The sequence below is a fragment of the Cavia porcellus genome, unplaced genomic scaffold (assembly GCF_034190915.1).
Source record: "Cavia porcellus strain 051 isolate PalLab524CR breed Dunkin Hartley unplaced genomic scaffold, mCavPor4.1 scaffold_29, whole genome shotgun sequence".
Taxonomy (NCBI): Eukaryota; Metazoa; Chordata; class Mammalia; order Rodentia; family Caviidae; genus Cavia; species Cavia porcellus.
The window spans coordinates 22,279,476-22,294,240 of NW_026947512.1; the positions used below are offsets into that span (position 1 = coordinate 22,279,476).

Sequence of the window (14,765 nt, forward strand, 5' to 3'; positions counted from 1 at the left end):
AATGATAGCAACTGAAATAAAGAAGCAACTCCAGGAAGTTATAAAGAAACTCAAATTAGAAATAATCTCCCAGGTAAAAGAAGCAATGATAAAAGTAATGAAAGAAATGCTTAACATGTGGCTGGGGATTTAGCTCAGCGGCATAAGCACCTGCTTGGCAAGTGCAAGGTCATGAGTTTGATCCCCTGTACCAAAAAATAAAATAAATGCTTAACACATCTAAAGAAGATATAGTTAAAAAATTAGAGGAACAATGCAAAAACATAGACTCCCTGGATGAACAATATAAGAAACAAACAGAATACATGAAGTAGATTCAAAGAGATATCCAAGAAATCAAAAATTCCATTGAAAGTTGTCAAAAACCGCCTCAACGAAAGTAAAGATAGAATTTCAGACCTCGAAGACAAGATTGCAGCTAGTGAATAGGAAAGATCTTTTAAAAATTATAAGGAATCAGGAAATAACAATCCAACAGTTGCAAGATGATGCAAAGAAAAACAATATAAGATTGATAGCGATAAATGAAAAAGAAGGGGACAACACAAATGATATAAAGAGGCTATTTACAGAAGTAATAGCTGAAAATTTCCCAGACATGAGAATGGAAACTGACATTTGGATTAGTGAAACATATAGAACTCCAAAAAGCCATAACCAAAATAAAACTACACCCAAACATATAATAATTACCATCCCAGAAATCCAACATAAGAACAGAATATTAAAAGCTATTAGAAAAGACAGAACACCTATAAAGGAAAGCTTACCAGAATCACAGCAGACTTCCAGCACAAACAATGAAGTCAAGAAGAGCATGGAGAGAAGTATTTCAGATCCTAAAGGAAAACGACTTCCAGCCTAGACTGATGTACCCTACATTTGAGTTTCAAACCAGTTCTTCCAGCCGAACACACCTCTCTCACCTCCCCCTAAGCCTGTGCCGTGGTGACTGCCTCTCCCTCTCCCTCTCCTCCAGAAGTGGGACCTGGGCTCAGATCTAGGCTTCACTCCTAATGGGATCTTTCTCAGTGTTTCCTGTTTGCACGCCACACCTCAGAAGCAGCTGAGAGGTGGTGCCCAGCAGTGGCCCAGCTGGCCACTGCTGACCATCAGCACCCTCTGACCATCCACAGGGACCCCTTTGCTTTGCTGCTGGCTGGGAGAAGGGAAACACTTTCCAGAGAGGGGACCTAACCAAGATCAGCTCTCTCTACAAACACCATAAATGCCACCAGAATTACAGAGGGGTGGGGTTGGAGCGGATCCTAGGAACACCAAAATTGACCCTTTCTTTTACAGATTCAGTGCCAGAGACTATCAAGGGGACATCGTGAAGGGTGTTAATGACAGGAGTACGAGCTCAGCTGGCCTGACTTCCACTTCATGTGATGCTCATGGATGCTGCTGTATGATGGGTCCCTGGAAGGGTTTCGTACCCGCTGCTAGTCACAAAGAAATCAGGAGGGTATGAGGCTGGGGGTTTAGCTCAGCGGCATAAGCACCTGCCTTGTAAGCAGGTGGTCGTGAGTTGGATCCCTGGTATGGATAAAAATGAAAAAAGACAAAAAAATTTTAAAAAAAGAAATCAGGAGGGTAGCCTGGCACTGCCACTGGGGGCCCAAGCCATAGGCCTTGCTTTCTGTGCTTGGCCTTGTCTCTGCCAGTTACCACCTGGAGGACTGCACTAAGTCTCAGTTTCCTTGTCTGGAAAAGCAGGAGGACAGTGCTGGTATCCACTTCTCAGGGCTCACAGACATGACAGAGACAAAGCTCAAGCCCACATCTGATTGGCAGGCATGGTGCTTATGGGAATCAGCAATGTTGGCTGGTTCTAGCAATATAGCAATAATTATCTCAGTATTTAAAGTAACAGAACTAACCAGAAACCTGAACTTGATACCTGGACACTGCTTTATTTTTTATATTTTCACATCCATTTTATTTCAAAGAGAAAAAAAAGTCAAAACACAACAATCTGGGGACAATGGTACATACAATGCGCATTGCACATTGCCGGGCCCAAGTCAGTCACCCAGAACACAAGACATCTGCATTCAATTGTCTGAACAGTACCAGGGCAAAACTTTCTCTTCAATGAACTCAGAGACATTAGTAGTATAACTATTTTAACTCTATTATATACATATATATGTACATATATTGCTTCTTTCAGCCTCTCACACTAGTGAGACAATACAATGTTGACACGTCTTATTTATTTCACCAATGAGTATGGTCTCAAGTTGTATCCATTTACGTATAAAAGTCTCGAGTTTGTCCTTCTTTGTGGATGAGTAGTCTTCCATTGTATAAAAGTACCACAACTTTTTTGCCCATTCCTTGGTTGGTGGGCATTTAGGTTGTTTCCAAGATCTAGCTGTTACAAATTGCACTGCTGTGAACACGGGTGCACATATATAACTGTGGTACGATGTTTTAAATTCTGGGAAGAGACCCAGAAGGGAAATAGCTGGGTAAAATGGGACCTCCAATCCTAATTTTTTGTTTTATTTATTTATTTATTTATTTATTTTTTGTAGCAGGGATTGAACTCACGACCTCGTGCTTGCCAGGCAGGCAATTCAACTCAGACCACTGAGCTGGATCCCCAGCCCTAGTCCTAGATTTCTGAGAAATCAATACACTGATTTACACAGCAGCTACACCAGTCTGCACTTCCACCAACAGTGGAGAAGTGTTCCTTTTTCCTGACAGCCTCTCCAGCATTTATTGTTGGTTGATTTCTTGATAATAGTCATTCTTTCTGGGGTGATGTTGTTTTAATTTCTATCTCTCAAATGACCAGCGATGTTGAATATTTTTTTTACATAGTTATTAGCTGTTTGTATTTCTTCATCTGAGAAGTGTGTATTCATTTAGATGCCCTTTTTTGGATTGGGTTTTTAAGTCTTGGGGGGACTGATTTTTTTTTTAGTTCTTTATATGTTCTCCATAGTAATCCTTTGTTCAAGAAACAGCTGGCAAGCATTGTCTCCCCTTGTGGGCTGTCTCTTCACACTCTGTTAGTAATTTCTCTTGCTGTGAAAAAGTCTTTCAATAGGGTGAGATCTCAGTTGTTGATTCTTCGTGATAGTTACTGTGCAAAAGGGTTTCATTCATAAAATCTTTGCCTGGTATAGGCATGTCTTCAAGAGGTTTACCTATTCTATCTTCCAGCAGATTTAATGTTTCTGTTTTAATATTTAGATCTTTGATCCACTCAGAAATTAGTTTAATGCATGGTGAAAGGGTGAAAGATATGGATCCTAGCCAGGCGTGGTGGCTCATGCCTATAATCCCAGCACTCGAGAGGCTGAGGCAGGAGGATCATTGTGAGTTCGAGACCAGCCTAGGCTACAAAGTAAGCTCAAGGCCAGCCTGAACTGCATAGAGAGACCCTGTCTCAAAAAGCTAAAAAAAAAAAAAAAAAAAGATATGGATACTAATCTTCAGTAGGTACAGAGCCAGGTTTTCCAGCACCATTTATTAAAGAGGCTATCTTTTTTTCCAGTGAACATGTTTGGCACCTTTGTCAAACATAAAGTGGTTTAGTGTTTCTGGAGTTGTTTCTGCATCTTCTAGTCTGTTCCATTGATCTTGGGTCTGGTTTTTTTTTTTTTGCAGTACCACGCTGTCTCTATCACAGTAGCTTTATAGCATAATTTCAAATCAGAGATGTGAAACCCCATCTTGTCTTTGCTGCCCAGGATTGCCTTTACTAATTTAGGTCTCTTCTGGTCCCAGATGAATTTTAGAATTGTTTTCTCTAATTCTGAGATATGCTATTGGAATTTTGATTGGGATTGCACTGAATGCTGTATATAACAGTTTTGGGAATATGGCCATTTTCACTATATTGGTTTTTGTACCCATGAGCACAGGATATCTCTCCATTTTCTAATATCCTCTTCAATCTCCTTTTGCGATGTAGAGGTCTTTTACAATCTTTGTTAGATTGATTTCTCTCTCTCCACCCCCCCCCCCTTTCTCTCTGTAAAGGAATTGAATCTTGTGCTTGCAAGGCAGGTGCTTATGCCACTGACTATGTCCTTGACTACTGGACATGGTTTTATTTATTTATGGTTTCGGGGATAGAATTCATGGCTTCATGCTTGCCAGGCAGGCACTTATGCTGCTGAGCTAAATCCCTGGCCCTGGACACTGTCTTAAAGAGAATCAATTTTGGCTTTCATGAAGCTGCTTTTTACAGAAATATGGTACCTCCAATCACTTCTTTTAGGGTCTATTTATTTATGATTTTTTTGAGACAAGAGTCTCACTATGCAGTATGCCTCAAACTCACAGTGACCCTCCTATCTCAGCCTCCCAAGCGCTGAGATCGTCATGCTTACTTGTTAGTATACCTGGGCCCTTTTATAACCAATGCCCATTTTATAGGACTTTCATAAGGGAGGCTGCATAATGTGGTGGAGTGAGCACTGGATCATGAGTTGCCAGGCCTGTTCAAAACAGAGGCTCTGACACATGGTGACAGGGACCCACGGCAGCCACTGCCTCTCCTCCTCTGTGATGTGTGGAGCAGGGCTGGGGGATGTCCAGCCTGGCAGCTTGCACTGGAAACAGAAATCTGACAATATTGAGCAATGATAAAGTTACAGGCATTCAACTTTTGAGTCTAATTATGCTTTTGGTCACTTCTCTGATGTATTTCTGACCATGTTTTTAGGAACACAGTCCTCAATTATAAAACTGTTTCTAAAACACCTCGGTAGGCTGAGGCAGGAGGATTGTTGCGAGTTTGAGACCAGCCTAAGCTGCAAAGTGAGCTCAAGGCCAGCCTGAACTGCACAGCGAAACCCTATCTCAAAAAAAGACAAAAAAAAAAAAAAAAAAAAAAAAAAAACCTGTTTCTAGTGGAAACTGGTTTGCTTCACAGTTGTTCTGTAGGTGGCTCCCAGGAAAAGCTGCATTCCCCATATGTATCACCCATGTCTCCAGAATTCAGAGAGTTGTGGAGGACCACCTGGACCACTTTCCTTGAACAAAAGCCATTATCCCCACTTTGGCTAAACCTGGCCCTGTCTCCATGTACTGGTGTATACAGAGCTAGCTAAGTTATTTCGTTTTCCTTTCAACTGTCTCTAAGCAATGTAATAGGGCTAGCTGGAGTACTGATGCATAATCTTTGAAGCTAGGTGATAGTCCCAGTTTCCTGCCTACTCCATGACTCCCAAAACACGGTTGAACCAGGCAGCATGTAGAGGCATGGCTCCAGGGTGGTCAACTGGGTTTGAGCCTCAAGATAGGAAGCTATGACTTCCCAGAGCAGAAAAGTGCACATCAGAGCTGAAGCACCACCCCCTAAACATTAAATGCTCAGTTGTGTTATGTAGATTGGTCTTTCAGCATATCCTTCTCTCTGCATATTGCAGAGGGGCTTTCAGGCCTCCTACATAGCCCAGCTCACATTACTTACATAATTCTTGTCATTCTCAGAGTCAGTCATTCTTAAGTCACTTCCTTTTTCACAAATTAATAAAATTCAAGCTGGGCCCCAAATCAAGGCCTTTGTTCTGATGAATCTTCATCCTGGCTGGACTTAGGACCAACTACATATTTATAGTCATAGTGTCTTTATTCTTTATGGGTTGCACCAGAGGTGGTAGATTGGAATTAGCTTGCTAAAATTTCAATAATATTTACATGGGATTACAAATATAAATTCCTGGACCATGATGATTATGTAGTGAGTGATCTTCATAGAGCTGCTAAGATGGTCACTTGATTTGTTTGTTCACTTATTTGCCATACTGGGGATTGAACCCAGAGCCTCATGCGTGCCAGGCAAGAACTCTGTTGCTAAGCTACATGCCCACTTCTTTTCAAAATGTTCTTTTGAATCAGAGTCTCAGGAAATTGCACAGGCTGAGCTTAACTTTCCATTCTCCTGTCTCAGCCTCCTGAGTAGCTGGGGTAACAGGCGTGCACCACTTCACTGGGCTCGGTCTTCTTGATCCGTTCCCTGTACAGAATTCCCAGCATGCCTAGATTTCTGAGTGTCCCTTCCCCTGCAATTACAAGGGAAAACTAAAAGTGATGTATGTGAACTGGGGGCAGCAACTACAAATGACAGCAAGAGTAACATCAAGGACAACACTGCACAACTTTGGACACTAAGACACTAAACTGAGCAGATCGCACTGCCCCCCAGCTCAGCAATGGACGCCCGAGTGAGAATCCTGAGTCACCGACAAGTGGGTAAAAACGTCCGGTATCGCTGGCTTCAGAACTTGCAGCAGGGAGCGAGGCCTTTCCGAGAGACTCCTGTCAAAGTACTTTGAAAAATGCTCGCTCTTGTTGCACACGGAAGTCACTGTGTGGGCTCCCTCCGTGCCTAGGGAGGACATCAGCTGAACAAAGTGTCATGGTGCAAGTCCTGGGACCTGAGTGTCTGCAGGAGAAGGCAGGCAGCAGCCCTAGGACAGCGGTCCACAGTGTGCAGTTTTAGGGATGAGGCAGCTTCAGTAAGAATCTGGGTAAAATTCAAATTCAGCTTGAGTTATATTAAATTAGCTGGCATTCAAAATACATTTTTATTAAGTGTTTAACATAAGCCAGTCACTTAGGGGCTACGTATGAAGTTTCAGAGAAGATGCACTCACTATTCAGGGGGCGTCAGCAGAAGTGACAGATGTGCTACTTTGTGGCTTTGCATTTCAAAGCTGGCCCTTGGAGAGTCCTACGGACTCTTCCTACCCGAGCCCCGCTGGGCAGGAGCTGTGCCTCTGCCATCAGTCCGGGCGCCCCCGCGGCCAGGGCTGGTCTCTGCAGTGACCGCGGTCCCTAGGAAGACGGGCACCTGGCTCTCCTGAGGCTGGACAGAGGTCAAGAAAGTCATTTTTCCTAGAGAGCAGAGTCCTGGGTCCCGAGCAGAGCACGCTTTTCCCGTGAGCCAGCAGGAACAGGGCAGAGGGGCGTCTCCCCCGGCCTCAGGTGTAGGCACAGGAAGGACTGGCAGCAGGAACGCGAGCGTCCCACGCAGGGCCGGCAGCCCTGCCCCCTAGAGCGCTCCCGTGCCGGCTCGCAGCGGCGGTGCCCGCAGCTGGGCGTCAGAGCCCGCGGAGCAGCCCGCCGCCGAGTGGGTGGTGCAGGCAGGGGTGGTATATCCTGTCTGCCGAGGGCGGGCCCGCCAGTGCCTGCAGAGGGAAGAGCCGGGGCGGAGGCGCCGGAGCAGCTGCAGGAGCCCTCGGCCGGTCGCACACTCTATGGCCACAGGCGGCCGCTGAGCGCGAGGAGACCACGCCGCTGCCCGCCGCCGCCCCGCACCGCCCGCGCCTCTCCGCCGCCGCCGGCCGCGCCTCCGCCACCATGAACCACTCGCCGCTCAAGACCGCGCTGGCTTACGAATGCTTCCAGGACCAGGACAACTCCACGCTGGCCTTGCCGTCCGACCAAAAGATGAAGACAGGCACGTCGGGCAGGCAGCGCGTGCAGGAGCAGGTGATGATGACCGTCAAGCGGCAGAAGTCCAAGTCCTCGCAGTCGTCCACACTGAGCCACTCCAACCGAGGTAAGGCTCGGCCGCGGTCCGTGCGCCCCGCTTGACGCACTCCTGTCGCGCGGCGGGCGGCAGGGATGGGGCGGCCGGCCAAGCAAGGCCCGGGCAGGTGGAAGCTGCTCTGTCGGGGTGGGTGCAGCAGATCGGAGTCGTGGTCCGCGACAGTGTAGCCGGCTCCACGAACTCAAAGGCGCGCCAGTGGGCAAAGCTGGGTAAATCCGGGGGACCCCGCCGGAGCCTCTCTCTAGCACCGACTGGAGGCGGAGGGTGTCCCTGGGAGGGAGCTGTCGGTGCCCATGGCCCTGGGTGGGAAAACTTTCTCTCCCTGACCCTGCTCCGGGGACCATCCAAACTCCATCTGGCCCTGTCATGCAGCAGAGGCCCCAGAGCTCAGCAAGGCTTATGTACCACCTCTCCTGTCTGTCCCTCCAGGGCTTTGCAGTCCACCATGCGTTCCGTGGGCAGCTGGAGCCCAGTACTCAGGCTGAGCGAGACCCCAGTCCTGGTGATCTTGGTGTGTGGGGCCAGGCCAGGCTGGATGAGCAACCTGCTGAGACCTCAGTTCCAGGACTTAGTGCTCAGGGAGTCAGATCAAGTCCCTGGAACACCACAGCACTTTAGCAGGAACTTCACACTCAGGAGAGGCATATTTGTTTGAAGTCCATTTCTAGGGCCAGTGGACCTTTGATTGCAGGGAAGGCTGTCTGGATGCCCCATGTTCCCAACAGCTAAGAACTCTGTTCCAGGTTCCCACAAGTGTCACATGGGAAGAGTAGGGACTGAAAGTGGCAAAGTTGGGAATTCCCCGCCTCCAGGGAAGACCCCAGCTGAAAACAGAGGAAAGAATGGAATGGCTTGTGGGCAGAGTTTGGAAAGGTTCAGACATGTCACCTGGATACATAGAGCTGGAGCAGCTTAGGACGCTCTGTAGAGGAGATTCTGCTCAGAGCTCAGGAGACCAAAAGGCTGATTAAAAGCCTCATTATAAAGACCAGGCTTGGGACGTTTCTGCTGGGAAGAAGGACTACATTGGTTGTTGGATTCCCCATGATGTGTTATGGCTTGGCAGAAAGTTTGTCTGCATTTCGCTCATGCCCAGAGACTTTGCTTGAGACTGAGACAAAGGGCAGTGGACTGATTAATCTGGAAAAGAAAATTTCAAGGCAGTCAAATATTGAGGATGTGACATGGCTATTGTTGGGGGCTTTTAGCCAGCTTTATGTTGCAAATCAAGAGCAAAGAGCCCAGCAGGATAACTTACAATACTGTGAGTTTGGCTGGAAGGAAAGCTCCAATAAAGCTGTGTATTGTAAAATTCAAACTGAGACTTTAGTTGCTGAGAAGAAACAGAGAGATAAAAAAGATGGCCCCGGGTCATCCCAGGAGGGAACGGGTCTCTACCCTTTGTAGGGTCAAAATTGCAAAGATGAAAGAATTTGCTCAGAGGAGAAAGCTGCAGAGCACCATGCTCCAAAATGGCGACGGAGGCCACATGAGGTTCCAGAATGGCAGCAACATAGAGAAGCTTTTCTTCACAATCAGGTTCACAGAACACAACGATCCAGGCAATGGACCCCTACAGCCAAGAGAGAAAAAAGCCTGATTACTGCTCCAGCTGGCAGCAAACCTTGGCGGCACCCACATGGTGCTGATTTTAGGTGCAAGAAAAATGCACAAATTCTGAGGGTAAGACGGCTTCCACCTCGCTTACAAAGGGCCTGAGAGGCCAAGCAGTGTGCCCCTGTGGGGGCACTTTGTAAAGATGTAATGGTGAAGCCAAAGGTTCAGTGGAGACCCCAAAAGTTTAAAAAAGTCAGAAACATGGGTGATCCAAGAAAAGCTACCAACAGTAAGCAGAGAGAGTTTAAGAAAAAAGTTGTGGGAGCTGATATCCCCGGAAGTGCTGTTTTTGGAGCTTACAACCAGATTGCTTCAAATGCCGAACATAAAACTCTAGGATTAATGTTTGCCCTGCTGGATGTTGGACTTGTTTTGATTCTAGTGTTTTATATTCCCCTGTTTGTAACTTTTGGAATGGTAGTGTTTATCTTGTGTCTTTACATTTCAGAAATGTTTAACCTTTTTCATTTGTACAGGGGGTTACAATTAAAGAATTTGCCATAGATATCAGAGACTTGAAACTTGGACTTTTCAGCAATGCTGAAACTGTTAGAATTCTGGCAACTCTTGGAGATGGACTAAATGTCTTTTGGGGGCTAAGGGTGGAATGTTATGCTTTATGTCGGTGGTCCCCAGGCCTCATGCATTTGTGTTGTACATTTGTGATTGGTTGTCTAGCGCTTGGATTGTGGGTGTAAGTGCTACACTGGCGTACGGGTGGAGCCAGGATGTGATATAATGGCAGGAAGAAGGCGTGTCTTGCTCTCTTGCTGGTTTCTGCCTTGCTGTTTGCAGCTGCCATGAACTTCGGCCTGCCATGCCACCCAGGGTGCTGCCTTGGAGCCAACTAAATATAAACTGAAACCTCCAAAAACTGTAAGAAATAAACCTTTCCTTTCCCAACTTGGTACATCAGGTATTTTGTCTCAGCAAGGAGTAAAAAGTAACTAAGACACCTGGCGAAAGTGTTTTCCCATCTCCGGGCTTTCCCTTCACTCTGCCGGTTGTGTCCTTCACTGGGCAGAAGCTTCTTCGTTTGATAGCATCCCATTTGTTGATGCTTGTGGATATATCTTGTGCAACTGGGGCTCTGTTTAGAAACTCTTTGCCTACACCCCTGATTTCAAATGTTTTACCTATTTTATCTGCTAGTATGTCCACTGTTTCTGTTTTAAAGATTAGATCTTTGATCCATTTTTGTTTTAGTTTAATACATGGTGAGAGCTATGGGTCCAGCTTTCTGCATAGAGACAGTCCATTTCCCCAGCACCATTTGTTTCTGTTTTTTGTTTGTTTGTTTTTTTGTCGTTTTCCTTTTTATCAGTACCGGGGATCAAACTCACGATTGCCTGCTTGCCATGCAGGCGCTTATGCCGCTGAGCTAAATCCGTAGCCCCCCCCCCCCCAGCACCATTTGTTGACAGGCTGTCTTTCCTCCAGCACATGCTTTTTGCCCCTTTGTTGAAGATCAAAAGCTCAATGTGTCTGGGGAGGTTTCCATACCTTCTATTTTGTTCCACTGATCCACTTGTCTGTCTGTGTGCCAACACACTATACCACTTTCATCACTGTTTCTTTGTAGTATAGCTTGAAATCAGATATTGTGATGCCACCTGTTAAACTCTCCTTGCTCAGGATTGCTTTTGCTATTCCAGGTCTCTGGGTTCCATATGAATTTTACGATTGTTTATCTAGTGCTGTGAGGAATGCTGTTGGGCTTTGACTGGGATTGTATTAAATCTGTATGTAAGTTTTGAGAGTGTGGTCATTTTGACAATATTGGCTCTACCTATCCGGGAACAGGAGACACTTATCCTTTTTCTAATGTCCTCTTCAATCCAGTTATATTTATATATCATTTTAAAGAGAAAATAAAGTTATCCTTACATGTACAATACAGAATGAAAGCCAGCTGCACTGCGAATTCTGCTTCCCTCTGTATCCACCTCCCTTAAAAAATACTTTCCTCTGCTATTTTCTAGGTCAAAATGAGAACAGAACCATTGTCTTTTATACAGGGATTCAGTGAGAGGGGATTCTTACATCGAAGAAACTCTAGCCTGAGCCCAGGGATCAACAGTTACTTCCTCCCTCCCAAGACAAAAACCTCTACTAGGACTCAAGTGGGCATTGATGGGGACCAAACTCGTTAGGACACCCACAGACCTGGGGCTCCCAACCAGGCAGCAGTGCCCTCTAGGGGGCACTGTGGGACGGTGTGGAGCTCTGAGTCTTCAGCAGTGATGTAGGGCAGGTGGCCAGAGGTGCTGGGCATCAGGAAAGCCCAGAACACTCTGTGCAGCAAAGAAGTGAGCACTTATGGCAGAGCTCTTGAATACCTGCCGTGTGACAGATCTGTGAAAGAGGAAAACACTTGTATTTAATTATCCCTAAAACCCATTTTATGTATGAATTATTGTTATACATTTTAATAAACAATAAATTTTCTTTAAATTGAAGATGAAGTCCTATGATAATAAACAATTCAAAAAGTCCTTGAGTTTTGTCCAGCTTTGTGTAGTATATGTACCTTAATGGTTACATATTTCTGGTGTTTATTACTAATGACTTCCTATTTAAAAGAAATCCTGGCAGCTAGTCTAGGAGCTGTGCCAGGCCAGGTGCCATTAGTGGGGCCTGCTCAGGGCTTTTAGGAGGTCCTGGGTGTCCTGAAACCCCAGGAACCTGAGCTGTGATTCACCCCATCTGCAGTCTCCTCCACCCCCCAGAAGGAAGGACTGCATCTCCATCTCCAAGATCATCACCAGGACCACAAGGCCTATAACTCACCCACCACATCCAGCTTTGCCTCACAGCTGCAAAGCTGCAAAAACACTGTCACACAGCTGGAAGACCCTCTGGACCAAGCTAGAACAGCTCTACAGAAAGTACAGGAATCTCCACATGCACTCTGTAATTCAGGCCAATACCACGCACAAAATGCAGAAAGTATTTGCTCAAGTTCCTGGTGAGGTTGGGAACGATGTTTTAAGTCAAGACAACTCCAATTTTGGACTGCATTTGTGGAATTTGCTGCTTTAACAAAGGAACTGTCCACACTGCTGAAAAATCTGCTTCAAGGATTGGGCCTCAATGTGACCTTCGTTTTGGAGTCCTTGTTAAAAAGAGACCTGGAGAGGGAGTCAAAGGAGATCTCAGGGAGCTGTTTGACAAAGGTTGAGACTGGTTGCACACTCCTGTAATCCCAGCACTCCAGAGGCTGAGGCAGGAGGACTGCTGTGAGTTCAAGACCAGCCTGGGCTACAAAGTAAGCTCAAGCCCAGCCTGAACTGCATAGTGAAACCCTGTCTCAAAGACACACACACACACACACACACACACACACACACACACACACACACAGTTATGAGACTAAGTTTACAAAAATTCAGAACAAGAGAAACAGAAATAGCAGAGAAGAGGCCCTGACTGAGGCCTTCTGAGGCCAGCAGACCCCTGGGCAGAAGAGCTTGAAGGAGCTCACCAAAGCCATCATCAAGGACATCCAGCAGCTCCCCACGAAGGACATCTGCTGCTATTGCAGCTCATAGAACCCACGTGGCTCAGGTTGGCTCTGTCTAGCATGTGCCGACATCCACAGGCAAATGGAGTGTCTGTGCCTTGCAGTCAGTCACTGGAACTAGACAAACTCCGAAGTTCAGGACTCTGGCTGGCCAAGAATGGAAGAAACAATCATTTTAATGACATCCTGGAAGGAAATTTAACTAGATCTTCCCCCAAATCCTACCAGTGGCATAGCTGCAAGAAAAGACTACATCGCCACAAGGTATACACACCACACAGTCTCAAGGAAGACCTGTTCTTCTCCTCCAATCAGCTGAACGCAATGTTAGAGGGCCCCAAATCCTAGTATTACTTCACTCATTCAAGTGTACCCAGAAGGGGCGGGGCCAGTGGGACTGGAATGAAGTTCCATTCCAATCTGCTGTTGGAATCCAGAAAATAGAGGAGATGGCCCTTCATCTTGCTGGCCAAACTGCAGAGCAGACACCTCTCAATTTGCTCGATTTCCTCATCCAGAACAGAGAGAACCTGGATGAGCAGCTGTCTGTGGGAAACACAGCTCTGCACTGCTATAGCCTGCACAACAAACCCAAGGGCCCGAAACTCCTGCTGAGGCACCAGCATGCTGTGGGTGTTGCGAACCTCACTGGAGAAACCGCCTTGGACACAGTCATTAGATTCAAAGCCCCCCAGTGTGAATATCTGCTGTCCCGGACCCAGTGTGGCAAGTTCAACTCCAGCATCCACATTGACTATGACTGGAACCTTTAGCAGGAAGAAATGTATGCATGTGATGACCATCGGGGCAAAACCAAGCCCAATCAAGGAACATCACTCTGAAGCCAGGAATGGTGGTACATGGTCTGTAATCCCAGCACATGGGAGGCCGAGGCAGGAGGGTCCCCAACAAGTTCGAAGCCAGCCTAGAGGACTACATAGTGAGTTCAAGGCCATCCTGAATTATATAGCAAGACTTTGTCTTTTAAAAAAAGAAAGAAAGAATGAATGAAAAGAAAGATTGTTCACCTGAGAAGAGCCCTAAGCAGCCCCACTGCGGCCACCTCTGTCATAGTTACCATAGAACCCCAAGAGGAGCCTCAGCTGTGGTTGCCACAGCTGGCCCCAGTCATCGTCACCGCAACCCTGAGTGGCAAGGCTGAGACTGAGCTGTTACCACCTGTCCCACCCTCAGCACACCTAACTCCATGCCAGGCACCATGGGCAGCGCCTGCCAGTGGGGACAAAAAGGTCATTACAAGAAAGGTTTGGGGAACAGTAAAGTGGTTCCATGTGACAAACTGCTATTATTTCTACAGGGAAGATGTGTATGTGTACAGACTGCCACAGAACAACCCTGGGGAGTCCCTTCACATTGTAGGGGATGAGGAGAGGTGCTGCTGGGGAGGCAGCAAATGTCACAGGCCTCGATGGAGTTCAGGGTCAAGACAGGAAATACACGGCAGATCATCACCATCCTAGATACTGTCCCTGTCACCGGGGCCCCCACAGCTTACCAGCACAACGTCCAGAACTGTCGAGAAGAATGAGGGTCCTGGGAGCGTGCTTGAGGGCCAGGCCCAACCACACAGACCTGACCGCAGGCGGAGGTTCCCATTTACACACAGGACCCCAGGATTCTAGTCCTGCTGTGCAGGGAGAAGGCCTCCTTGCCACATGCAGCCTAGAGGGGATGGCAAGGAAGAAGACAAGAACAGTCCAGGAGATGAGACCTGAGGTGTCCGAAGCTACCTCAGTGTCCCTCCTATGGTAACTTCAATTTCTGCAACAGACACCCAGAAGACCCTAAAACAAAAGAGAGCAAAGACAAAAGCAGCCTATCACCAGCTGAGCATTGGTCTCCTCTCCAGGCTGAGCAGGGAGAAGCTGAATACATGGATATTTAACATCTTGCCCACCATCCAGTTTCATTATCCAACAAGAAGAGATGAATATGAACTTCCAACAGTAAGAAGTGAGCAAAAGATTGGAGATGAAGACCTTAAATGCTTGTTTTTTTGTTTTGTTTTGTTTTTTTGTTTTGTTTTGTCTGTGTCTTTTGAGACTATGCAATTCACGCTGGCTTTGAACTCACTTCTAG

The 14,765-nt window shown here is 46.7% G+C and overlaps 1 protein-coding gene across 1 annotated transcript in view; it reads left to right on the forward strand.

Annotated features, from left to right (window-relative positions):
- Positions 1-6,182: 6,182 nt before the first annotated feature.
- LOC101788132 (uncharacterized) overlaps positions 6,183-14,765 on the forward strand; it is a 37,093-nt gene continuing 28,510 nt past the window's right edge. Inside the window, exons 1-2 of the mRNA XM_063239720.1 lie at positions 6,183-6,296; positions 6,964-7,534. Of these exons, the coding sequence (XP_063095790.1) occupies positions 6,183-6,296; positions 6,964-7,534 (685 nt within the window). The remainder of the gene's footprint in view (positions 6,297-6,963; positions 7,535-14,765) is intronic.